This window comes from Carassius carassius, chromosome 25, assembly GCF_963082965.1.
Source record: "Carassius carassius chromosome 25, fCarCar2.1, whole genome shotgun sequence".
Classification (NCBI taxonomy): Eukaryota; Metazoa; Chordata; class Actinopteri; order Cypriniformes; family Cyprinidae; genus Carassius; species Carassius carassius.
The window spans coordinates 11667484-11692932 of record NC_081779.1 but is presented as its reverse complement, the minus strand read 5'-3'; the positions used below and the strand labels follow the sequence as shown (position 1 = coordinate 11692932).

The 25449-nt window shown below is 41.8% G+C and overlaps 1 protein-coding gene across 1 annotated transcript in view; it reads right to left on the bottom strand.

Moving 5' to 3' along the window:
• LOC132104191 (angiopoietin-1-like) overlaps positions 1-22823 on the bottom strand; it is a 63555-nt gene extending 40732 nt beyond the window's left edge. The window contains exon 1 of the mRNA XM_059509470.1: positions 21748-22823. Coding sequence (XP_059365453.1) covers positions 21748-22131 — 384 coding nt within the window. The 5' untranslated portion in view covers positions 22132-22823. The remainder of the gene's footprint in view (positions 1-21747) is intronic.
• Between the last annotated feature and the right edge of the window lie 2626 nt (positions 22824-25449).

Sequence of the window (25449 nt, the reverse complement as noted above, 5' to 3'; positions counted from 1 at the left end):
CTGAAGTTGACATGAAATACGATATGAGTCTCATGGACCACTTATACTGTTTTTAAGGTGTTTGTCTTTTTGGAGGCTGACAGGCAATTTCTCAACCCAAGTTCACTGTATTGAAAAGCAGAATGAACATTCCTCAATACTTTTCCTTCAGCATTACAGGAAAAAAGAAAGTCATAAGTTCACAACAACATCAACTCTTTATATGGAGCTGTGAAGATGGACAGTTTGCATAGCTAGGGGATTATTCTGCTTGATTCATCCTCGGAAAGTGTGACTGCCATCAACCAATGAAAACACACCAACCAATTTGCCACAGTTTCAACTGTAATCATTTTACTAAATTATATTTATCTTCATACTTCGAAGGCTACAGTTTATATACGCAATGTAAATCTAAACCAACCATCTCCAAAACAATTTAAAGCAGTGCCTGGGTGTCATGGAACTTTCAGCCATGTTGTAATTTCAGTTTGTCAGCGGCAGTAAAACATCAAATTTTGAGAACTGGCATATTCCCAGCTGGAGTTGTTTTGTATTAAAAATCCCTGAGACATTTGGGGTATATTTGGGTCCCTCGTTACAGGACTCCAGCCAGTCTTGATATTTCAATTCCAATAAAAAAAAGCTCTCATTTTAATGTGGTAACCTTTGATTGTTACGTAAGTAGGCTACTAATTTCTGTGTCAGATGTGGTTTGAAACTTTAGATAGAAATCTAAAACACAATATGATTGTTTTAAAACAATGCAGAGGTTAGAGTAAAGTCTGTGGAGGGTATTGGACTGCAAAATATTTAAGTAAATCAAAGAGAAGTAAATGTATATGCTAACGGGATGCACAGAAACACAATATCAAAACAAAATCAACACTGGTGGTCAGAGCAGCCATCATAATCTAAACACATGACTTGAAATAAAGGGGAAAAAAAAATATATATATATATATCTCCAAACCACACTTTACGGAAACAAAATGAGGTTTAGGAAAATATGACTACATGTCTCAGTGTCTTAACAAACTTTTTCCTACCTTTGTCGTGCAATATGTCAGAACAATAACATTTGCACAATAACATTTAAATAAATAAACTAAATGTGTTTGTATGAGTGTGTGCATGTATACACAAATTATTCATATATTTCATTACTTTTAATAAAATATTAATACACAGATACAAAAAGTAAGAAAATGAGTTCATCCAATGCAGATGCATTAAAATGAATTAATATATTCAAGATTACATTGCTTGCCAAAACACAGCATGAACAAACAATGATGCCAAGAGGGATGGTAATTATATCTGCACAAAGTCATTGCTAAATGAGGTTTTGTACGGAGAATAGATCTCCTACTAGGAAAAAGACTCAACTATAAACACTGAAGCCACTCATCCATAATATCTTAATCATTGATCACCTTTTGGAAAGCATGAGCAGTCTGTTCTTTCAACTCATTCATTTTCATCTGTCCAGACACCAAAGGCCATAGTAATTGATACGTTCTGTTCTATGAATACCACAAACATAGAACAAGAGCCCATCTGATGAGAGTGCCGATGTGGTGCACCAAGCCCAATAAAGCAAAGACGTCAATGGAAGTTAACGAAAGCAAAAAGGAATTAACTTTTGATATCCTGCCTTAAGAACATGAAGTTACATGCGGGACAGAAAGAAGATGGATAGGCTGTTTGCTTTGACTCAGTGAGAGATGAGAAGACAGCTTCCAAGAGAAATGTTTGCTTTTGTCTTTTTTGATTTTGGTTGCATGAAGGGGACAAGTGCTTGTTATTATTATCAATAAACTGGTAATGCAATAAAGGCAAAGGTTGATATTTTGCTATTATTATTAAAATTATTATTATTATAGCAATAATACTATATTTTTATATTTTAAAAAATATATGTTTCTATTTTTTATTATATTATTAGTATTATTATTATTATTATTATTTTTTTACATTTGTTCACTCTAAAAAATGCTGGGTTATTTTTTTCTACCCAACTGCATCATATGTTGGGTTGTTTTTCTCTAGTGATGGGTAGATTTTGTGCACTGAGCTAGTGACTGGGTCAATCTCACTGACAGCTGAAACTAAAGACCCCTCTCCCTTCCTCCAATGAAACAACCCAGTGTGAGGTTATTGCAACCCAGCGGTGGACTTAAGGCCGGGACACACCAAGCTGACTTCAATGAACTAGCTGCGACTAATAAAAAGCTGACAGTGTTGTCGCCTTGCATCAGCAGTGTCGGACCAAAAAGCTGCGCTCAAACACACCGCACTAGTGATGTGTCGTTCGTGAACGAATCGTTCTTTTTGAACTAATCTTTTAGGTGAACAAATCGTTCTCGTTCACGTAAGCCACTGACTCAGTTTTCTCGTTCACTGAAGTTCCTCCCTCCACAGCAGCGAGCGCTATTAGCAGCAGCAAATGCACAGCTCAGTGCAGCTATGTGATCCGTGTTATTCTGTCAAAGAGTTACTCAACCTCGAGCCAATAGCCTTCGAGTATGAGATGTGACGGAGCATGTGATTTGTTGAATGTAGTGAACGAATACGCCCTTCACTGAATGAGTTTCATATGAGTCTAAATGAGATCTAGAGATATCGTTCATGAACGAAATGACTGAACTGGTACACATGTCGTTCGTGAATGAGTTGAATGAACAGATACATGTCGTTCGTGAATAAAATGAACTGGTACACAGCTTAATTATCTCGTTCGTGAGCGAAATGAATCAGAGTAAACCGGGTCAGTCGGCCATTCAGCATGACAATCTCGCAAAATGCAAAGCGCAGTTATAGGTACCATGCACACACGCTTGTTTTCATATTTAGCATACAGAACATAACTCCACGTTTAATCCCCGATTTATGAATGTGAATATATACGAAGAAATGGTCACTGAACGAATCAGTGAACGAATCTGAACGAATCATTTTGGTGAACAAACTGAAAATGAACCAATCTCTTGAAAGAATCATAATTTCCACCACTACACCGCACACTACACCACCACTACCAACTACAGCCGACGGCAAACTACCATGTACGTTCTGTGCATGCATGAGACGAACGAGCTGTTCATATCAGCAGCTATCAATAGTATATATATGTCATTCCAAAGGAGAAACCGAAACAAAGATATACGAGATAACTGACTTGTTCGCTAAACTGAACATCCAATCAGAGCTCTCTCTCTCTCTCTCGCCAACAGCAATATATTGAATCGGGCAAACTTCCGCCGACATGAGCCTGACGAGAGCCGACGAGTGACACCAAACAAACTAGCCTGACAGTTTAAATTGAAAATGATCCGTGTTCACACTGTTGTTTCAGCTATGTTTCATAAACTATCTTCGTCTACACTACATAACCGAAAACGCATGTCACGTGACCATTCATGCACACTGAAACGCAACCCCGGAGTTTTCAAACTAAAACGGGGTCAGCAACGTAAAAAAGTCTCTGTTTTCGAACGTGGAAAATGCCGGAGTAGTGTAAACGATAGGCGTAACCATAGCAAAAGTTATGCATTTTAAAACGAAAACACACTAGTGTAAATGGGGCCCTAGTCAACCCGATGCTGTTCTAAAGCCATATTAGGGTACTTTTTTTCGGATCACAAAAGAAGACATTATAAAAAAAAAATTAATAATATGTAACCTCCTTCAATCCTTTTACAAAAAGGATAAATATGTAAAAAGAAAAAAAATGAAAAAATACCTTTTATCCCATGCAACACTTTCTGTATTCTGGCTTATGGTATAGTGAAAATCTATCACATTTGTCTTCACATTTGTGCATTTGTATGAGTGTCCATGCCGGTGAGCATAGGAAAAGTAGTCATTTTGAATAAAATCATGACACGAAACACAATAGTTTCTTCTCTGAGGTTAATATATCCATTCGGAGGCAGTCAGACAGGATTCTATAGCCTAGAAAGTGCGCAAAAAGCACTCCCTCTGTAATCACTAAAAGTTGTCTAAAAGCACTTCAGTTCATTGTGCTCTCACAGTGCTCCATTAATTAATGAAGCTGTCTGCACCACACAATGACACCGCTACACTCACCACATTTTGTTATGATGAGAGAATTTGTGAGCTTGCAGAACTCAGCACTTCACAAAAACTGAAAATTTTACACTCTCCATAACACAAATACACACTGGGGCATTTGCCAAATATGTTTCATCAATATAAGGTGTGGCCCCTGATTGACTGCAACCCATAGCGGCTGCTTACCTCACTTATAGGTTAAGTCTGCCCCTGCTTTAACCTAGCTGCTGGCTTTTTGCGTCCTCTTCAGGGGGGAGATCCCCTGACCTGGTGCACTTCTTAAGTGAAATAAAGGTTTCTATATGTATTAATTCATGTATAAAGTCTTTACTGTGCTGTAAATCATATTATTTTGCACAACACAACATATAGGGACAAGAATCAGTCCGCTAAATATGTCAGCATGCGTCACTGAGAATGAATCAAAAGATACATAGATTTTATTCATTATAATGCTAAATATTATTTATTTTGATGTCAAAATATGTTTGCTAATCTCAGAATTGTTTGTTTATGGGCAGGTTATGCAGTCAGCCATGACATCTTTCGGTAACGAGTGAATCGCAAGGCAGCAGTCTGAGGTTCGCAGTTCACCGGCTTAGATATTGGTGTCACAACGACTTGAGAATCAGCACGCTGAAAAAGGATTATAGATAACTTTTGGTATAAAAAATGTATCAAAAAATGTAACCCAATAGTTGGGTTAGTCCATATTTGACCCACAGTTGGGTTGAAACAATGCAGCATTTTTTAGAGTGTAAACTGTATTCACCCTAATAAATTAAATTTTTTTTCCCATGGATGTTCTCATTAATAAATGTTCATCATTTGATTATTGCTGTTGCCTCTATTAATTATGTATGTCATTTAAAATTTCCAGCACATTTTAAACCAGTAATATAGTCATTTTTAAACAATAGTTGAGTTAAATAAAACAACCCAGCATTTCCCCAGACATGCTCTGAAAGTGTTCCAGAATGTTTTCCGTGAAGTGTTCTTCCGTAAAGTTACTTTAAATTCTGAATTATGAAAATTTGTCATACTGTGCACAAAAATTTAACATACACAATTCAACATACAGAATTTTTTTCAATATTTATTTAATTAATTTTATAAAAATTATTATAAATTTCACATTAATTATTTGTGATATGTGGGTGTGTACCTACTTAACCATATTTTGGGGACAAATTTGTACCCAAAAGTGATTTAAACCTGACAAAATCTCCAAAAACCTTCCTTTGGGGATGTCCTCAAGAGTAAAACTGGTTTAAAAATAAAGTAAACAAAGTTTTTTTTTTTTTTTGTACAAATGCAGAAAGTTTCCTGTAAGGAGTAGGGTTAGGTGTAGGGTTGGTATGGGGCCAAACATTTTGTACAGTATAAAATCATTACGCCTATGGAATGTCCCCATTTAGATAGCTAAGTAAATGTGTGTGTGTGTTTATAATTTATATATACAATTTTCAGTTAAAAAAAGCTGTACAAGTCATAGATAAATTAACTAACAAATAAATTAATTAAACAAGTCATAGATGTTGTTTTTAGACTATTTAATAAAGTAGTGACTGCAAGAATAATGTTTTGAAGGAGTCCACAAGGTCAAAAGTGCCCATAGTTAAAGAAACGCATTCAAAGGCCCATAAGTGTAAACTCTGATAACCCTGCAACAGCTTTCAAAAAGACAAATCTCTTTATCAGTTTGCAGATACACATACTGTAAAGGGAAATCCATACAGCATTAACTGGATTTATGTTCTCCCTGCATTTCTCATTTGAAATCACGTTGAAATTGGAGAAATATTTTCCAAATGAGATTGTGTATGACTGTATATTTGCTTAAATTGTCAAATTACAAGACCCCACTCGTGTCTCTTTTTGCCCAAGTTGGATCTTTAAATTACTGTGATTTCCTTGAATTACCCTGATTAATTATGTGTATCTGGACATATGGGAGAGGAAATGTCAGCATTTACCCGACCATCGAAAAAACGAAGGAAACAACAAACAAACCGTACTGGAAACCAGTGATTTGCCCTATACCAGCCCTAGAGCAGACTTCAGATTTCCAAAAATGAAAACTGATCATGGGAACTTCTGTACCATGATGGATCACAGGGGGAATGTGACTTTCAATGGCCTGGTAATCCCCTTGGAAATGTTCTACCCAGTACGGAATCATACAGGGACATTGAGGAACATTATCTCAAAAATGTTTGGAGAGATCTCTATTCCAGAATCTATTTTGAGGAGAACCTTCCCAAAGAATAATTTCCTTTCAATGATGTCCATGCCTATATCAAATTTAGAATGTAGTGCATTTGAAAAAACATCATATATAATCCAAGCTTTCAGGAGGCTTTTAAATCAACCTCTAGTCAATCGCAGTTACAGTGATATCAACTATATGAAGCAATTACAGCTACAAGCTTTGATCCTGCAAGGCCCATCTGCACGTAGTCTGGACACATCTCAACCAGAAAAGCAGTTTCTCACATCAAAATTTTACCATGGGGTACTGATTGCCTTATTCCAAACAGAGGCCAAGGGTAAGGCATGCATTATTGTTGCCATGCCACGTCTGTCCTGGAACTTAAAAAAAAAAAAAAACAATTCCAAAGCACACAGAACTGTCCTAGTGGCGAATTACACAGACAGCTTGTGCAGAACTCAACACAACAAGCAGTGTTACATTTAATAACATACTATTTCCCCTTCTTTTCCCATTACTGAAAAAGTGCATAAAACGTACTCGGTTACTAAACGTAACCTCGGTTCTCTCTACAAGTGCGAACGAGTACTGCGTCTTGGCTAAGACGCAACGGGAAAAGTCTCTTTTCACGAAATACTGAAGCAAAAAATTATCCTTAATTTTGTATTTTTGTAAAGCGCATTTGCAGCAGTACACAGCCATAGGCGAGACGGCTCGTTCGCTCATTGGCTTGTTCTGCGGCAACTGCACAGCCTATCGAGCGCAGGCTGATGCAACATCAGACCAATAAGGGCGCTTCGCTCCCTTCTTGCCACTTCCCGCCAAAACGGGTGTGGCCCAACCTATAAAAGGAGCTCGAAAAGGCTGACTCACCTGATTTATTTCATCGCCGAAGCGAACCAGAGTGAATCGTACGCACGGCAGAGAACGCAGTACTCGTTCGCACTTCTAGAGAGAACCGAGGTTACGTTTAGTAACCGAGTACGTTCTCTTACGAGAGCTCTCTCGTACTGCGTCTTAGCTAAGACGCTACGGGAACCCAATGTAAAACGCCGTGCGCGCAGGGATCACACACCAATAAACCTGAAGCAACGCCCAGGATTTACAGTGCACAGTCACCTGAGGGACTCACAGAGAGTCCAGGACAGAAAGGGGAAAAACCCTCCGTCCCATATCTAGCAGCATCCGTAGATGCGGCAATATGACATCACACAGCCGAGGCAAGGCCTGACCAATGTGGCAATGCGGGTCTTATACATATATCCTGCAAGGAGATCCCAGTAGACCACGCCCAGGATGAGGCGACGCCTCTTGTGGAGTGTGCTCTGACGCCCAACGGGCACTGAAGGCCCTTGGAAGCGTAAGCTAACGCTATGGCGTCAACTATCCATCTGGATAGAGTCTGTCTCGAAACAGCCATTCCCTTGGAACGTCCACCGAACGAGACAAACAGCTCCTCCGTCTGCCGAAAGGCAGCAGAGCGAGACACATAAGTTCTTAAAACGCTGACAGGGCAAAGAAGACTCGAGTCTCTATCCTCTCCTGACACCGACAGGGCAGACAGGGCAATAACCTGAGCCCGAAACGGCGTGTTGAGGGATTTCGGCACATAACCGTGCCTTGGTTTGAGTATGACCCTTGAGTCATTAGGCCCAAACTCCAAGCATGACTGGCTCACCGAGAGTGCGTGCAAATCACCCACACGCTTCACCGAAGCGAGAGCCAACAAGAATACCGTCTTGAACGACAGAAACTGAAGGCTAACCGATTGGATAGGCTCAAAAGGGGGACCCTTCATGGCCTCCAAAACCGCCGCGAGGTCCCACATAGGGACTGACGGAGGTCTGGGAGGATTCAGCCTCCTAGCTCCTCTGAGGAACAGGATGACCAAATCATTCCTTCCTATTGACTGACCGAGCGCTGTTTCAGAAAACGCTGCGATGGCCGCCACATAAACTTTGAGCGTGGATGGGGCTCTGCCCTTATCCAACAGCTCCTGTAGGAAGGAGAGAACCTCCGTCACCTCACAACTAAGGGGTAAATAACCTCGAGCTGTGCACCAGCTGGAGAACACCGACCGCTTCGAGGCATACAGACGTCGTGTCGACAGAGCTCTAGTCTGAGTGATGGTATTTAGCACTCCCACCGCGAGATCAGCGGGTAACCGTTGAGCGCCCACACATGGAGGGACCACAACTCCGGTTGAGGGTGCCAAATCGTGCCCCTGGCCTGCGAGAGGAGGTCTCTCCTCAACGGTACTGGCCACGGGGCGACATCTGCCAACTGCATCAAATCTGGGAACCATGGTTGGTTCTTCCAAAGAGGTGCTACAAGCAGTATTGAACATCTCGTTTCTCTCACCCGTTCTATCACCTGCGGAAGGAGGGAGACGGGAGGGAAAGCATAAAGCGGGCAGCACGGCCATTCCCGTGACAGCGCGCTTTCGTTCTTGGGAAAGAACGCGGGGCAGTGAGCGTTTTCGTGGGACGCGAAGAGGTCCATCTCCACCCTGCCAAATCTCTCCCACAACAGCCGGACTGTTTGCGGGTGTAGAGACCATTCGCCCATAGGAACATTGCCTCTGGACAGCCTGTCTGGACCCAGATTCTGTAGCCCAGGCACATGCACTGCCCTCAGCGAACGCACGTTGCGCTGAGCCCAAACTAGGAGGCGTTCCGCCAGCCTGTACAGGTTTCGGGACCCGAGACCGCCCTGGCGATTTATGTAGGACACCACAGACATGTTGTCCGAACGGACTAAGACGTGGTGATCCTTGATTTGGGGACGAAAGCGAATCAGCGCGTTCTCCACTGCCAGCATTTCCAGACAGTTGATATGATGGAGCTTTTCCCGTTCTGACCACAGGCCAAAGGACGGTCTGCCCTCGAGCAGCGCTCCCCATCCCGAAGTGGAGGCGTCCGTCAACACCATCTTCACATTCGGGGAAGTCCCCAGGCTTACACCTGATCGGTACCAGCCGTTCGCTGTCCAAGGTGCCAGAGCTGCGACACAGCTCTGATTGACCTTGAGATGCAGCCGGCCAGACGCCCACGCTCTGCACGGCACCCGCGCCTTCAGCCAGAACTGCAGGGGGCGCATGCGGAGCAGGCCCAGCTGCAGAGCCGGAGATGCTGAGGCCATGAAGCCCAGCATCTTCTGACAGTGTTTGAGCGACACGGTCGCGCCGTAGCGGAAAGAGCTCGCTGCGCGCTGAATGCCCATCACGCGCTGTGGTGACAGCTGCGCCGTCATGGAACATGAGTTCAGAACTATTCCCAGAAACAGAATCGTCTGACTGGGGGTCAGCGAACTCTTTGCCCAATTGACACTGAGGCCGAGTTTCTCGAGGTGATCGAGCAAAACGGCCCAGTGGTCCACGAGCTCCGCTCGTGATCGGGCTAGAACCAGCCAGTCGTCCAAATAATTCAGCACTCGCATGCCTCTGAGTCTGAGAGGAGCGAGCGCTGCATCCATGCACCTTGTAAATGTACGAGGAGCCACGGACAAGCCGAACGGCAGGACTGTAAACTAGTATGCTTGGCCCTCGAAGGCGAATCTCAAATATCGCCTGTGGTTTGACGCTATCTGTATTTGAAAATACTCGTCCTTCAGATCTATTGACATGAACCTGTCCCCTCTGCGAATCTGCGCGAGGAACTTCCTCGTCGTAAGCATTTTGAAACTGCGTTTCATCAATGCCTTGTTCAGCTGTCTTAGATCCAGTATGGGCCTGAGACCCCCGTCTCTCTTGGGCACCAGAAAGTATCTGCTGTACAGCCCCCCCTCGCTTTGAGCTTGGGACACAGGCTCTACAGCCCCCTTTGCTCAACAGTTTTGATATTTCGGCCCGAAGTATGTGTGCTACTTCTGTTTTGACCGTAGTTTCGACGCGCGCTGAAAAGCGCGGAGGGCGTCGAAAAAACTGTAGCGAGTAGCCTCTCTTTATAATGCCTAGCACCCAATCCGAAACCCCTGGAAGCGCTGACCATGCATCTGCATGAATGGCTAAGGGCTGGATGCGAAGCGCGCTCTGTTGACCGGGCAACGGCGGCGCTCGGGTGTGCTGCGCATTTGAGGTGGGGAGCGCGCTGATCACAGCGGGCAGATCGCTCCTCCTCGACCCCGTCTCCGTGCTTAACCGACTGGGGGAAGGCTGAGCAGGTCCCGTGGGACTCGATATGTTTGCGAGTAACTGTGGGCTGCATATGTGCACATTTACCACTTTCAACTCGCTGTCTGCTTGTGCAGAGCGCACCTGCACGGGCCTCGGTTTTACAGAGGCCGCGCGCCGTATGTGACATAGTGTATGTGGGCACTGGGAAGTGGGCACGTTTACTATGCGGCGCGCTCGACCGATCTGTGTCGATCTTATGTGCGCGAGCCCTGTGTGCAGGGCTGTGCTTACATGTGGAGATGGGCACTGAGGAGTGGGCATCGACACCGCATTTATAGCACCATCGGCCGTGGCCGGACGAGCGTGCACGGGTTTCGTTTTTACAGAAACCACATGACGCGTGTGACATAGTAATTGTGGGCACTGAGGGGTGGGCATGCTTACTATGCGGCGCGCTCGACCGATCTGTGTAGATCTTATGTGCGCGAGCCCTGTGTGCAGGGCTGTGCTTACATGTGGAGATGGGCACTGAAGAGTGGGCATCGTCACCGCATTTATAGCACCATCGGCCGTGGCCGGACGAGCGTGCATGGGTTTCGTTTTTACAGAAACCACATGACGTGTGTGACATAGTAATTGTGGGCACTGGGGGTGGGCACGCTTACTATGCAGTGTGCGCGATCGACTTGAGTCGCATTTATGGGGGCAGGCCCTGTGTGCAGGGCTGTGCTTACATGTGGAGATGGGCACTGAGGAGTGGGCATCGTCCTTACATTTATAGCACCATCGGCCGTGGCCGGAACACCAGAAAACACACTCTTTTCGTGAAACATCTGGGTAGCCGTGATAACGGCTTTTGTGTGCAGGCAAGTGGGCACTCGTGCAGGCTTGCGCATTGCAGAAGACACTGAGGCAGTCACAACTCTTGGAACTGCAACAGCGGCGCGCTTGGGTGAGAGCTCGGCCGCAGCGGATCTCGAACACCGGCGCTTTCCCAGCAGTGCTAGGATGCTTTCGGGGCTTCTGGCTTCACCGCAATCCTCTGCCGCGGCTCCCGCAGCGCGGGGCGACGGCTTGAAGAGCGAGAACGGGGTCCCGAGCTGCGTTGCTGACGCTGTCGTGATGACGCAGTTGGAGGCGGTGGGCATGGCTGAGAGCTCTGTGGGGCCGGCCTAGAGCGGCTAGCTGCAGAACCGGAGCGCTTCGGCAAGAAGTGCTTGAACACCAGCGAAGTTTTCTGTGCCTCGGCGAATCTCTCCACAAACTTGTTGACAGATGATCCGAAGAGGCCAGCAGGAGTCAGCGGCGCGTCGAGGAACACAGCGCGCTCAGATTCCTTGATGTCAGAAAGCGTCAGCCACAAATGCCTCTCAGCCACCGTAGCGGAAGCCATAACCCGTCCCATGGCCTGTACAGCGGACCTAGTAGCGCGGAGGGAGAGATCCGAAGCACTCCTCAGATCCGCTAGACAGATCGCTTCATGTCCTATCTCATCCAGCTTGCTGAGGAGATCACCCTGGAAAATCTGCAGCATGGCCATGGTGTGTAGCGCAGACGCAGCCTGCCCAGCAGCAGAGAAGATCCGTGCGAGCAGCGATGACGTCATGCAGCAGGCTTTCGATGGCAACGCCGCCTTTGTCCGCCGTCCAGCAGAGGGCGGGCAAAGGTGCGCTGCTATAGCCTATTCCACCGGCGGAAGTGACAGGTAGCCTCTGTTTTTAGCACCGTCCAGTGCGGAGAATGCTGGCGAAACAGATGAACGGATTCTCGCCGAAAAAGGAGCGTTCCAAGCTTTCGCCACTTCATCATGAAGAACGCTCATCCGGGAGATAGCTACCATCCAGCCGGGAACGTGAAGGGGGCGCTGGTGCAGACCACTCGAGGCCGAGGCCGACCACTCGCATCAGCTCTTTATCGATATCCCCCCGTCTGCTGGGCCTCTGAGCAGAGGGCGCGAGATCCACGGAGGTCACCCAACCCTCACTGCCCGATGCAAGCAGAGAGCACGTGTCCTCTTCCTCCGACGCGGGCCTGAGATCCACTTCCTCGGATGACGCGTCGGCAGACAGCGGACGCTGAACATCGGGAAGCGATGCAGGGGAGGCCGGCGAGGCGGAGGGAACCGGCGAGCTCGGCCGAGCTGGAGGCGGTTCCGGTAGGTGCTGCGGCGCAGCGGATGATGCAGGCTTTGAGAAGGATGCCAGGCGAGTCCTCAGAGTCACCATAGGCATTAGCTCGCAATGAGGGCAGCCGCCGTCAGCGAGCGCGAGCGCTGCATGGTCCTCACCCAGACAGGAGACGCAGATGACGTGACGGTCTCCTTCGCTGAGCGGGGCTCTGCACGAGCCACACGAGGGCATCTTTAAAAAGACGCAGCTCTTTTTGTGAGTGTGCGTCGCAGGGCGAACACACAGGACATATAAGGATACAAGGATATAAAGGATATAGGCGCCGGACAGCGCAGCAGGAACGGCAGTGGAAGGCGGCGAGGCCAGCAGCTTCAGAATGGCTCGTCCCGCTGATATGCTTCTCAGACGGCGCTTGCTTCCTCCGTGATCCAGCGATGCGTGAGCTTCGCTGAAGAGATGAAAAATCAGGTGAGTCAGCCTTTTCGAGCTCCTTTTATAGGTTGGGCCACACCCGTTTCGGCTGAAAGTGGCAAGAAGGGCGCGAAGCGCCCTTATTGGTCTGATGTTGCATCAGCCTGCGCTCGATAGGCTGTGCAGTTGCCGCAGAACAAGCCAATGAGCGAACGAGCCGTCTCGCCTATGGCTGTGTATTGCTGCAAATGCTCTTTACAAAAATTCAAAATTAAGGATAATTTTTTGCTTCAGTATTTCGTGAAAAGAGACTTTTCCCGTAGCGTCTTAGCTAAGACGCAGTACGAGAGAGCTCTCGTAAGAGAACTGTGCATGCTTATACTGTACATTGCATACATAGAAAGACCAGAGATGACCGGCTCTAACATCCTTTCCGAAATCTATATGGGCAGCCTGGCACCGATGGGGACTTGCTGCCTCACTTGTGGCCTTGTGTTGTCAAACTCTTCATCACTGTATAATTTAGAGGAGAAGTTGTGACTGGAGGAAAGTGTGAGGGAGTAAAAGAAAGACTTCTGCATTGGTAGACAAGACCATAAATAACTCGGATAAGAGAAAACGATTACACCAGATCTATCCACGCAAGCCTGCAAGCTGTTAAACAGCTATTAATGTGGCTGTGTGCATGTTGCATGTATTCCACCTCTCAAATGAGCACAGGGACATGACACATGGGTGTCAAATCACTCATACTGTAAGCAGAAGATCAATCTTATAGACACAAGCCAGAGATCCATTCACAAACACTTCTCACTCAGTAATGCATTCTCCTCATGCATTCTCTCAGCATTTTAAAAGGAGTGCGGAACAACTGGCTTCCTGCCAATGCCCGATGGTTGACATCTATGTTTTTAATATTCCTTTATCTGAACTATGTGCTTTTAGTTTTATATTATGTTGAATTGCAGACCTCATGAAATGGCTTGACTAGACTTTATTTTTATTTTAGTTTTGATGTGTATCCTATTGAAACATCAAGTATGGGTGGGGCTTATTAAAAAAGGTTTTTACCTTTGTTAAATAACCGGGGAATTAATCTACCACCATGAACCATGATTTGGCATTAGCTACTGAATGTATGAGTCCAACAGCATAGAGATGGCATCAACACCAATCTGCATGGATGGAAAAGCCACAAACTCGGAATTCATGAGGCCTATACAGTAAATCTGAAATTTGTCTCTACTAACTGATCGATACCAATGAAATAGGTATCCCAGGAATCTATCAACGAAAAGAAACTGCAGATGTTAAGCCAAAAATTCTATGTAAGCATTAAATGAGCTGCGGTTCTGCAAGCGTCTAACCTGAATGCTGCCATCTACAGTATTTCACACAGTTAAGAGCCCTCCCAAAACATCTATGATTACAATTTTTTGTTCTACCAGCCTGATCTCACAACAATTCGTACATATTTAAGATGTGACTAATTCGTATGAATTTGTATGACCTCATTCTTACAAATTCATATGATTTGTGCTAAATCGTACATATTTTACGAGTTGCACGTATTTGTACGAATGACCTACACCTAGCCTCGCCCCTAAACCTACCTGTCACTGTAGCCTAGACAAATCGTTCAAAATTGTACGAGTGAGGTAGTACAAATTCGTATGAATTAGCCACCTCATAAAATATGTACGAATTGGTCGTGAGATAGCGTTAGTTCTACGGGTACATGGGTACTTTTGAATGGCTGTCAGTAAAGATAGTCATTTAACATTATTTAACACTACCGTTCAAATCTTTGAGGTCAGTAAGATGTTATTATTATTGTTATTATTATTATCATGAACAGTAATAATTGTTAAATATTATTGCCACTTAAAATAACTATCTAAACATATCTAAATTTTCAGCAGCCATTACTTAAGTCTTCAGTGTCACATGATCCTTCTGAAATCATTCTAATATTCAGATTTTTCTTCTTTTTTCTTCTTCTTCTTCTTTTTATTTCTTCAGGAATCTCTGGTATAGAAAGTTCAAAAGAAGATATTTTATTTGAAATAGAAATCTTTTGTAGCATTATACATCTTTATTATTACAAAACAAAAACAAAACAAAAACAGATAACCCATACTAAAATGGTAGACTATACTGTTAGCCTGCTAGCCAAAGATCAACTGAAACAAGAGAATATGTTTTATTTGAACATTTTCCAAAAAAAGAAAAATTTTCATAAAAAATATTTTCATCAAAAACAAATACTCAACATTTTTTTTAAATCAGACATCAAATGCAGTACTGTTTTAGTCCATATAATGAATTTTTGCATGTCAACAGTATCAAACTTACAAAGCTAACCAGCCAATCCTCGACCCCCTGATGATAGCCAATCAAAAACCTTGGAGATGTCTCTTTTAACCTCAACCAATGTTGAATTAGAGAGTGATGTTTGCTGCAGCAGTGTTTGGAAAACCTGTTTAAAAGAAAATCATAACCTTTGCAATTCTATTTGGTGCAGAAATCGCCACTGATATTTATTTCGTCCCAAGAGGCAATTAAAATACACTTTGAACTTTAACTGTGACTGAGTCAAGACCTTACCTGTGCAGTTAATATTTTAAAGTGCCTCCATCACAAGGGTAATTGAATGTAAATTACACACAGTTGCTACTTACTGAAACAGCAGCCGATTTCCACCACTGATGGCATAATGTGGAACGATCTTTGACCCGCTACTATTAACCACTGGTTCAGGTTGCTTTCAGATTGATGAGAGTGAGGTAGGAGGTGACGGGCTTATATCGCCGTCTACAGCAATTATACGCAGCCCTTCCTGACAGCCACATCGCCTCTATGAGGTGGAATGTGAGAAGCCTGGACGAGGGCCCAGACAAGGCAAACATGATGCTGGCCAAGGTTCAGACGAACCCCAGAGGGTTGTAGGGGCGGGGGATGTGTGGGGATATGGGTGTCACATCGTTTGTGGCCAAAAACCGCTTAACCGCAACGCAGACATAATATCCAACCACATGCAGCTCAGGTATAAAGCACGCAATTGTTTCTTGTGCCTCCGTTAAAACTTAAGAAAACAGTTATTGAAAATCAGGATATGACGACAAAGTCTCTTCTAATGGAAAACAGCTGCATACATGCTGCTACTCTGCAAAAGTATCACAGTTTTAAAGGATTAGTTCAAACAAAAATAACAATTCTCTTATCAGTTAATCACCTTCATGTCTCATGACTTTCTTTCTTTTATGGAATACAAAAGGAGACATTTAATGAATTAAGGCTGGTTGCTTTTTTCATGCACTAAATAAGTGAACCTTTCAAGTTTCAAAACGGACATACAGTAAATGTGCCACTGAAGCATCAGTGAAGTGGTCCATACAACTAATGCTCTATATCTCGGTTCTTATAAAGCCATTTGATACATTTTTTTTTAGTAACAGACTGAAATTTAAGTTAATATTACCTCTTATTTACATGCTGATTATAGAGGTAGAAATGACTGTGACTCTTGGATACTTTTATGAGTCAGATCTTTTTTTTTTCATTTCACAAAACAGATTTTAATGATTCATTTATGAGTTGGACTGATTCAATCTTTAATTTCAACTAAAAGATTCAGTCGCAGTGGTTAACAGTGCACATGAACAAACATGGCAGGTTAAGTTGCGAATTATAGCTTAAATGTTAGTCTTTTTATCACATAACACTTTCATATGACTTCAGAGCACCTGGAAAACAGCAAAAAAGTCAGATGAATCACTTCTTTTTTTATTTTATTTTATTTTTATTTTATTTTATTTAAGAACTACTAGTTAAATTCTCCTTCACACACAGGTTTAGACCATAAGCAAATAATGACAGAATTTCATTTTTGGGTGAACTATCCATTTAAAAACTCCAAAGGTTTGAAGACGAGTCAAACTGTCTTGCACCATCATTTGTAAGCTGTGACAGTTTAAGACCAGTTGAAACCATAGGTTAAGCTTACAGACCAATTTATATTTTTAATGGAGATCACAATGTAACATTGGCGTCAGTTAACTTAATGTGTGCTTTTACCCCATTGTGCAGAACATATATATAAAAAAAGCAAAGAAAACTGATAAAAACAAACTACTCCCTTAGTCCTGGCAGGGATGTGTCTAATAAGAAGCAAGACCTGTGGCTTGGATACAGCACAAGTGTTACAAAAACCTTTTTGTGAGAATGATAAGAGAAAATATAATTCATCCAAACACTCTGTCCCACACAATTACACACACACATTTGATTTCCTGTTCTTTCTTGACTCAGTCATCTTTCCTTTTCCCAAAGGGAGGGTCACATTATTGCTCATTACTTATCTGCCTCTCTTTGTTCAACAATTTTGCAGTTTGGCCCAAGAGTCATCCATAGCTCTCTTTCATCCACTGATCTGATGTTTTCAATTGATTTCATGGTAAAGTTGATATATTTAAACACCAGATAAGCTAAAATATTAGTCATGAGACCTCAGGCTAACAGGGACCAATGAAGACAGTCATTCCTAAAGCAACATCATTAGGACAGCTGCAATGGGACCCCACTCAGAAGTAGCACATAATGGGTCATGCAGGAAATCCCATTCTACTGAGACCTTCTTTTCTCATGTCACACAGTTCTGGTTGTTATGAATGACAGAGTAAAACATAAGTGGAGATATATAGATATTTCATATTTCGAAAAGTGTCCATGTCTATTTCTTGTCCTAAACAATTTTAACAAAAATTAATATATACATACATACATACATAAATAGGGTATTTTTAATGCCAACAGTAGCACCATTTTCCGAAGAAAATAATCTTTGGCAACACTAATGCCAAAAGATACAACAAAATATTCTCATTTTTATTCAGGACACATTCACTTTTAGTCTGAGGCCATTTATGGAAAACCAAAATCCCAAAACATCTAACATAAATAAAATGACAATTAAATTCACATTAATCCTAAAGCGAGTGTGCACCAGAGGGAGATTTATAAAAGGAAATTTGACCTCATATATACATTAAGGGGCCTACAATGAGGCAGCAGAGGGTTAGGTCCATTTACAAAATTAGGAAGGCATTAAGTGGTCAATTCATTTGGGTTTAGGGTATAGATTTCAGGGGGCTTTCTCTGCCCTTTATCAAACAGACATGGCTGAGTTAGCATAACGACACTGATGAAATACAGTTGGGGAAAATTACTTCGAAAATGCAGCATGACAAATAACGGAAAAATAACTGTGCTGGCTGTACTTTTCAAATTAATTTAGTACTTTCTTAAGAAATGGTGACAGCAGTGTATTGTTTTTTATATTTATTTGAACCAGATTTGCTTTGACCTCTCACAAGTATTACATTTGGAGCAGTAACATCTCTCTGAACGTTTACTCCGCTTCATCCAGCTTGTTGCTTTTGGCTGCTTCTATCAGCAAAACAAACTCTGATACAAAGGAAGTCACCCCTAAAATAGCTCAGGCCTGCTTTGGCTTTTTAGACTTGCTGTGTGGCCGAGTGAGGGTCCACAGTCTTCATGAATACCCTTCATGAAGTAACCCTCTTGAGCGACAGGATTAACCTTTAAATGGACCTTGAAATTTTAATTGACCTAAAATGGACCTCAGGCCCTTCGGACAGACTGGATTCCTTTAGCTATAGGCACAATCAGACTTTATGACATTTATAGTCTCTGATAGAAAGTTTATGCAACATTCATTCTTAAGGGAATAGTTCATCAAAAATGACAATTGTGTTGTTATTTTGAATTATATCCCCAAAGTAAATATATATACCACATGTATAAATATGTTTTGAATTGTAATTTATTTCTGTGATGTTAAATGGGAATTTTCAGCAGCCGTTACTTCAGTCTTCAGTGTCACATGATCCTTCAGAAGTCATTATATGCTGATTTTGGTGCTCAAGAAACATTTCTTGTTATTATAAAAGTTATTGTGCTCTTTAATATTTTTTAAACATTTTTTGGTTAACAAAAATTCTTCAAAAGGACAACATTTATTTGAAATAAGAATATTTTGTAACATAAATGTTTTACTGTCTACTGTTTATAAATCTTTGCTGCATTAAAGTATTAATTTATTTTAATTTTTTTTTTACTCATTTCACTTTGATTATAGGAAAACAAACAGACATGACATTATGTTCCACAGAAAAAAAGAAAGTCATAATGTATAGGAACGACATGAGGTTGAGTAAATGATGAACTATTATTTAAAATTGTGATTAGATATCCAAGAAACTTGATAGCCCCCCCCCCCCCCACTCTCATGTTTAAATGCATCCCTTCATTAAACAGCTGATAGTTTAAGCATTTGAGATTAGCAGAGGTTAGCTAGCTACATCCACAAGTGGTCCGTTTCCTGCAACAAATGATAAAAGATCACAGTCAGTCCACAAAAGTCTCCCTCTTTGGACCATGTCTGCATCTGGGATAATCTTTGGACAAACAGAAGCCACCTTTGACTGGACAAGAATGTTATCGGGATACGCTCTTCCCCCAGCACAGCAGTATTCCACAGTGAACGTATATCGACCACACACAGACCCCTCTGCACCTCCAAGAACAGACCAGACACTATCTGCAGTCTTTCATCAGCCTACGGCTTGAGTGGTATTAAGAATTATTCCACAGTCACGGCTCACTTGATTAAGACAGATAGACCATGGCAGGACACTTCATCTTCTATCCGATGAAATATGTTAATTGCATCCTCATGTGCCTTTAGCACAATTAGCCTGAATTAGGCCTGTGCATCATAGCTCATTCCTCTAAAACAAGCTGTCTTGTGCATTTAAAATATAAAGAATATGACTTAATTCTTTAAGAAGAGCTACTGAACAAGACAACATTTCCCTGTCAAGATCTATTAACATCATCTAACTGAAGTAAGGTACACATTTTCCTGTTTAGTCTGACTATCAGTGAGTTGAAAAAAAAGTGACATTACCAATATTAGCAGATGTGGTTATATTTTATGATAAGTCACTTACTAACTGGGATAGAATTCAGACTGAATGCCCTGCCTGAATACTGAAACTTAGTACGTCTTTTGATAGCATGCATGTTTTACGCATAGTAAAAAGGCTTATATTTTTATTCTTTTTTTTAACTATTGCACCATAATATTATTTCAAACAAATTTGTCTAAAATGGAGCCAAACAAAAAAACGTTCCCTATAAAAACTGATCATACGAGTGTCTACAAATAATCTGTAGCTGTTTTATATCCATCAGAATAATTAAGCTGAACAGCGTTGTAAAATGAGGATGAGAATGGAAATGCAGAGAATATGAGAATGGAAGATGCAGCCATGACTTTTACTCAAAAACATATATTAACATATATATATATATATATGTCAGATTATATTTTATGAAAATCTCAGTCTATTCACCAGGATCACAATATTGATAAATAAGAGTGTGTTTTGATAGATATGGTTTGTTTGTTTAATGAAAGTGACAAAGTCTAAGTACCCTTTGGTTGTTTCTGTAGATGTTTATGTTTGAAAAGCAATTATCATTACCTACTTGGTGACTGACCAGTATAGTAGAACCATTATAACTAAAGTATAATTATAATTATAGCTAAATAAAAATTTAATTGCAGTCATTTAAATGATCATAACATTGTTTTCTATTAGACACTGTATAAATGAATAAAAAAAAAAAAAAATCATGTATTTAAATAATATCTACATGAGGTCCAAATGTCTGAGACCAATAATGAAAAATTATTCTCTTTTTATCCTTTTATGATTTTCATGTCTTACTCATATAAATATTTAATAATCGTTTTAATAAATTAATTAATTGAAACCCCTGCCATATTTGTCGGTTGTTAGAATTTTGGACATTTAGTAAATATTATGTTTTAATCAAATACAACAAAAAATAAATTGTGTGAAAATAATTTTTCTGCCACATAAACTTAATTCCCAACAATTTTACAAAAGATTTTTTTGACAAAAAAAAGAACTCTCAATCATCCATAGCAGCTTGTATAGGGAGTGATACACAGGGAACAAGCTTATGCTTTTAGAAACCATTGGAAAGCCATGCTGATATCTGCCAGGACAGTAAAAGCATAGCCAATAATAGAAGGATAGATCCTCCTCGCTCTTCATTCAAGCACTCCCGGGGGTCTGCCTGACTTCCTGTCATTAAAGAGACAGCGCGCTCAACTACCATCTGGGTGACTGACAACCCGGTATCAGTCCGACGTGTGGAGTCCACCTGAACATCTGCAAAATCAGCCAGACGCTACTCGAGCGAGACTCCCCTGCCAGGTGGGTACGTCGTGCGGTGCGAGTGGACAGCGGCTGAACAGAGCAATCTGTGTTGATGTAAATCACGTTTCTGACTGCTAAAGTGGCCAAGGTAATGCTTTTAGTAAGACAGGTCTGTTATTGTAAAGTTCGTACTTGCTTGCCTTGTTGCAAAACATAGAGAATGCAGTTCAGAAAAAAAAAAACATCTGAGAAGTTTCACTGTTGTCTTAACAGTTTTAGATGACAACCGAACAGCCGAAGTGCTCAGTGTCAAGAACAGTGCTGATCCCTGTTTGAGCTTTAGACTCATAAACCGTTGTGACATACACATCCAATTTTTAGGTTTCACGCACCAAACTTTAAAAACATTGTTATCTCTCCTCTCCGCTGCTCTACTGAAGAACAGTTGTGCATTCACTCCTCTCAGCTTACGCAAACTACTATGTAATTGTGTATAAAGAAATTGCGATAACTGTGCAATCATCCATTGTGCAACCTAAAAGAACTTACCTTTTGTAACCACTGTGTATAGTTCTCCATGACGTGCTCCAGCTGCTGCATCTTCTGGTTGGAGAAGTCCGCTTCAGGTTGAGGTGCGTCCCGTTGAAGTGTGTTAGCATTGTTCGGCGTGGCCGCTTTAAACTCTCGACAAGAGCCTCCATCACCCTCCGGAAGGATAAAAGTGTAGCTACACTGTCCGTGTTGGATCCGGTGATATTTCCGACCGCTGCTGCTGTTGGCTTTTGCCGTGGAGCTTCTGAGTCCTTCCTCTGCTCCTCTTCTTTGCTCAGCCCCTCCACAGACTGCTACCACCAGCAGCGCTACCAGGGACAAGCAACGGCACACAAACCAACCCCACAACATGGCAGGAGCTGGAGGGGACGGTGAGGTCATGAAAATCAAAGTTCGATTGAGGGTGCTGTCGGTTCCTTTAGTCCAAAGTCAGGTGGAATCAGTATGAGCAGAGATGTACGGATGACCTGAGGCACGTGGTGATCACATCCGGACTGGACTGTTGCCTGGAGGTCATTATTGATCCCATCATCCACTTACAATACTCTTCCTGTCTTTATATCAAGTTGGTCTTCTGAAGAAAAACTGAAGTCTTGAGAAACTGTGTCTGGAAGGGTCTTTTTAAATGCAGCTGTGCAGTTATGAGGAAAGCAAGACTGCGTCCATGAAGATGTAGTCTGGAGTGCTGTCAGATCTGCCCTGGCACTCTTTCTGTCTTTCTCTCTCTATGTTTCCTCTGTGTATGACCGTGCAACTAAATGACTTTGCTTTGGGCTTCTAGCATGCTCTGAGCCGGCCCCTCGCAGTGACTGGAGAGGAATGCGTGTGCGTACGTGTGTGTGTGAGTGTGTGAGAGAGAGAGAGAGAGAGAGAGAGAGAGAGAGAGGGAGAGAGTGAAAAGGAAAGTGAAGCGTAGCAGGACCCCAGTGAAGAGGATGTTCTCAGTGCTTAAGGATCATTTTACAAGCTTTCTGACACTATGTTTGTGTAGAAGCCCTGTCTCCAGTATACTGAACCTTCAGTAATGTGCACACACGGACACACCCACCTGATGAAATTCACTATATACTGTACATTTGTTCATACAAAAGTTACAATTCCGGCATAATTTACTTATTCTCGTCTTCATACCTATCCTTCTGAACTTCTTCATGCTGTGGAACACAAAAAGAGATGTTCAGCAGAAAGTCCATGATGCACTTTGCCTTAAACTAAAAGTGATAGATGATCATGGCTGTCAAGCTATATTGTGAGAATAAAACAACAGATTTTAATATAAATATATGAAATATCATATCATATTTCATATAAAAGTAATATATGGCCTGAAGAAGATTTAGAATACAGTGCATGGGTCTCATGGATTGTCTTTTATGGTGCTTTTATAGTAGTTTTTATAACTTGACATCATCCATGAAGATTAGCTAAACTTTTAATTGTTTAATTTGCTCAATTTTGTGTTTTATCGAAAATAGTCAGATTTTCGTAAAAATTATAGATAGATAGATAGATAGATAGATAGATAGATAGATAGATAGATAGATAGATAGAAATATATAAATACATAAATGCTAGTCACCAAGAATATTAGTAACTGCTTTTTCAGCCTCCACAAAAATGTGCGAAACAACACATGGAATGTGACATTGTGAAACTCTGCTCCTGTTAAAAACTGCAGTTCACAGCATCTCCCTCTTGTTATCATAAAAACAAAACTGAAATCCAGCATTGGCCTGATGGGGGAGATGCATCATCAGAGGAGACAGCACTATGTTGGAATAGGCATCCTTTTTACACTGACCTTGAACCAGCTTTCTCAACCCAGAATCCAACTAACTATTGTGAGATAAAACAAAGAGCCGGTCTCAAACCAAAACCCAACAGTTCGCAGAGTACTGCGCTTGCAGACAGGAGGTCAAAGGTCAAGTTCCAATTAAAGACCCCCCCCCCTCCATTTTTTTCACCCCCTACTATGGCTACTTGGCTGACAGATAAAGACTGAATAGTTCTTAATACACTGTCTATGAGACAATGACTCAGTGCATTAATCCTCATAACAGGCCTCCTCCTCGTGGTTTATAAATTGGATGTAGGCGCTCCAAGATAACAAGCCCAGAATAACTCTGAGCAGTCTTAGCTTTTAAAGCATGAGTAAACTTTTCTCTGAAATCTGACGTCACACCACATATCTGAAATATAGGCACCTGTCTCAACACCATATAAGCAAAATACCGGTATGTGAATTTCGGACTAGAATGATAACTGTTAAAAAAAATTATCAAACATAGAAAATCTAGAAAAACAATCTCTGGTAGGTTGTGGCCCAAAAATGGGCCGATGGTATTTTTGTCATGACCAGTGGGGAAAAACGATGCAAAATGAACATATATACTTATAGATACATTCATGAGAAGAGAAAAAGTTTCCTTTAGTTATTGACATCAGAAGCCATTTGTCTAAATAATGTAAATATTTTGGTATAAATACATCTTTATTTGGTTTATTTTAATATCTGCATATAATTGGGTCTTTGGCATTCATGGCAATATCAACATATTCAGTGTTTGACTGTAAGGGCATTTTTTTCCCCACTTGCTGTTCTATTTAAAATCCTTAACATTAAAATACTGAAACAAAGCCAGAGTGAAAACCACTGATTTAGAAGAGAAGCAACTCAAGCTTTAGTTTCCCACTGAATCAGAGCCTCTACATTATGTTTACAGTGTAGTAGGTCAGAACTTCAAAGACCAACTTAATGAACACTATGTGTTTTGGCATTTACTCAAGATTTCGGGGAAATGCAGAAACCGTGGATATTTACACGTCATAATTGATTTGTGTAATCTACACACCAAGTCGTTGCTGGAATGTAAACAGAACATGCTGCGAGAAAACAAACATCTTATTCATGCTGCCGGTTTTAACTGTCTAGACTCCCAACTTTTTCATCACAGACCACAGAGTACCATCATACTTATGACACAAATACTGTATAAATAATATTGTTCTTTCAGCTTTTATTGCTGAAGATGTTTCAAATGGTAGAAGTCATCTATGTCCAAGAAAACAAATGAGTACTTAATGTAATGAAAGTGCAGTGCAGCAGTTTTACAAAATAATCTGCAGCTTGCAGACGACTCCAGCACAAAGGCATAAAGAAAAAATGCCAAAGATAACAATAGCAATTTGAATGTGATGAGCTCTTCATTGTCTCAATTATTCTCCTGCGGCTAGAGTCTGGCAAACATTTACTCACAGGGGGCTTTTCTGTCGATGATGGAGCTGAACCAATGCCAGCGGACTTATTCATCCATTTCAGTGGATAATTACCAAGCACTAATATGTCACACAGCCGCATTCTTCCCACTTCAATGGACCGTTCATCCCATTCATAACCGAGGCCTCTCTGTTCATCGGTTCCCCAAGGGGGAAAACAGCCTCATTCAAATTTGTCACACTAAAGGCTCTCGACATCTCATTTTATAGCATATCGAGCCCGTCGAGCTCAACACATCCATTTGAAAGATTCATTTGAATGGCTAGTGCAAATTTAGAATGTTTTGAGGTGACTATGCAACCATCTTCCTTCACAAATCCAATGAAGTTCAAAGAAACACAAGTGGCTGTAAATGTACTTTAAGTGGATGCACAGGGAAACGAATTGAACTGCTAAAAGGAAAAAAGAGAAAAAGAGTGTAT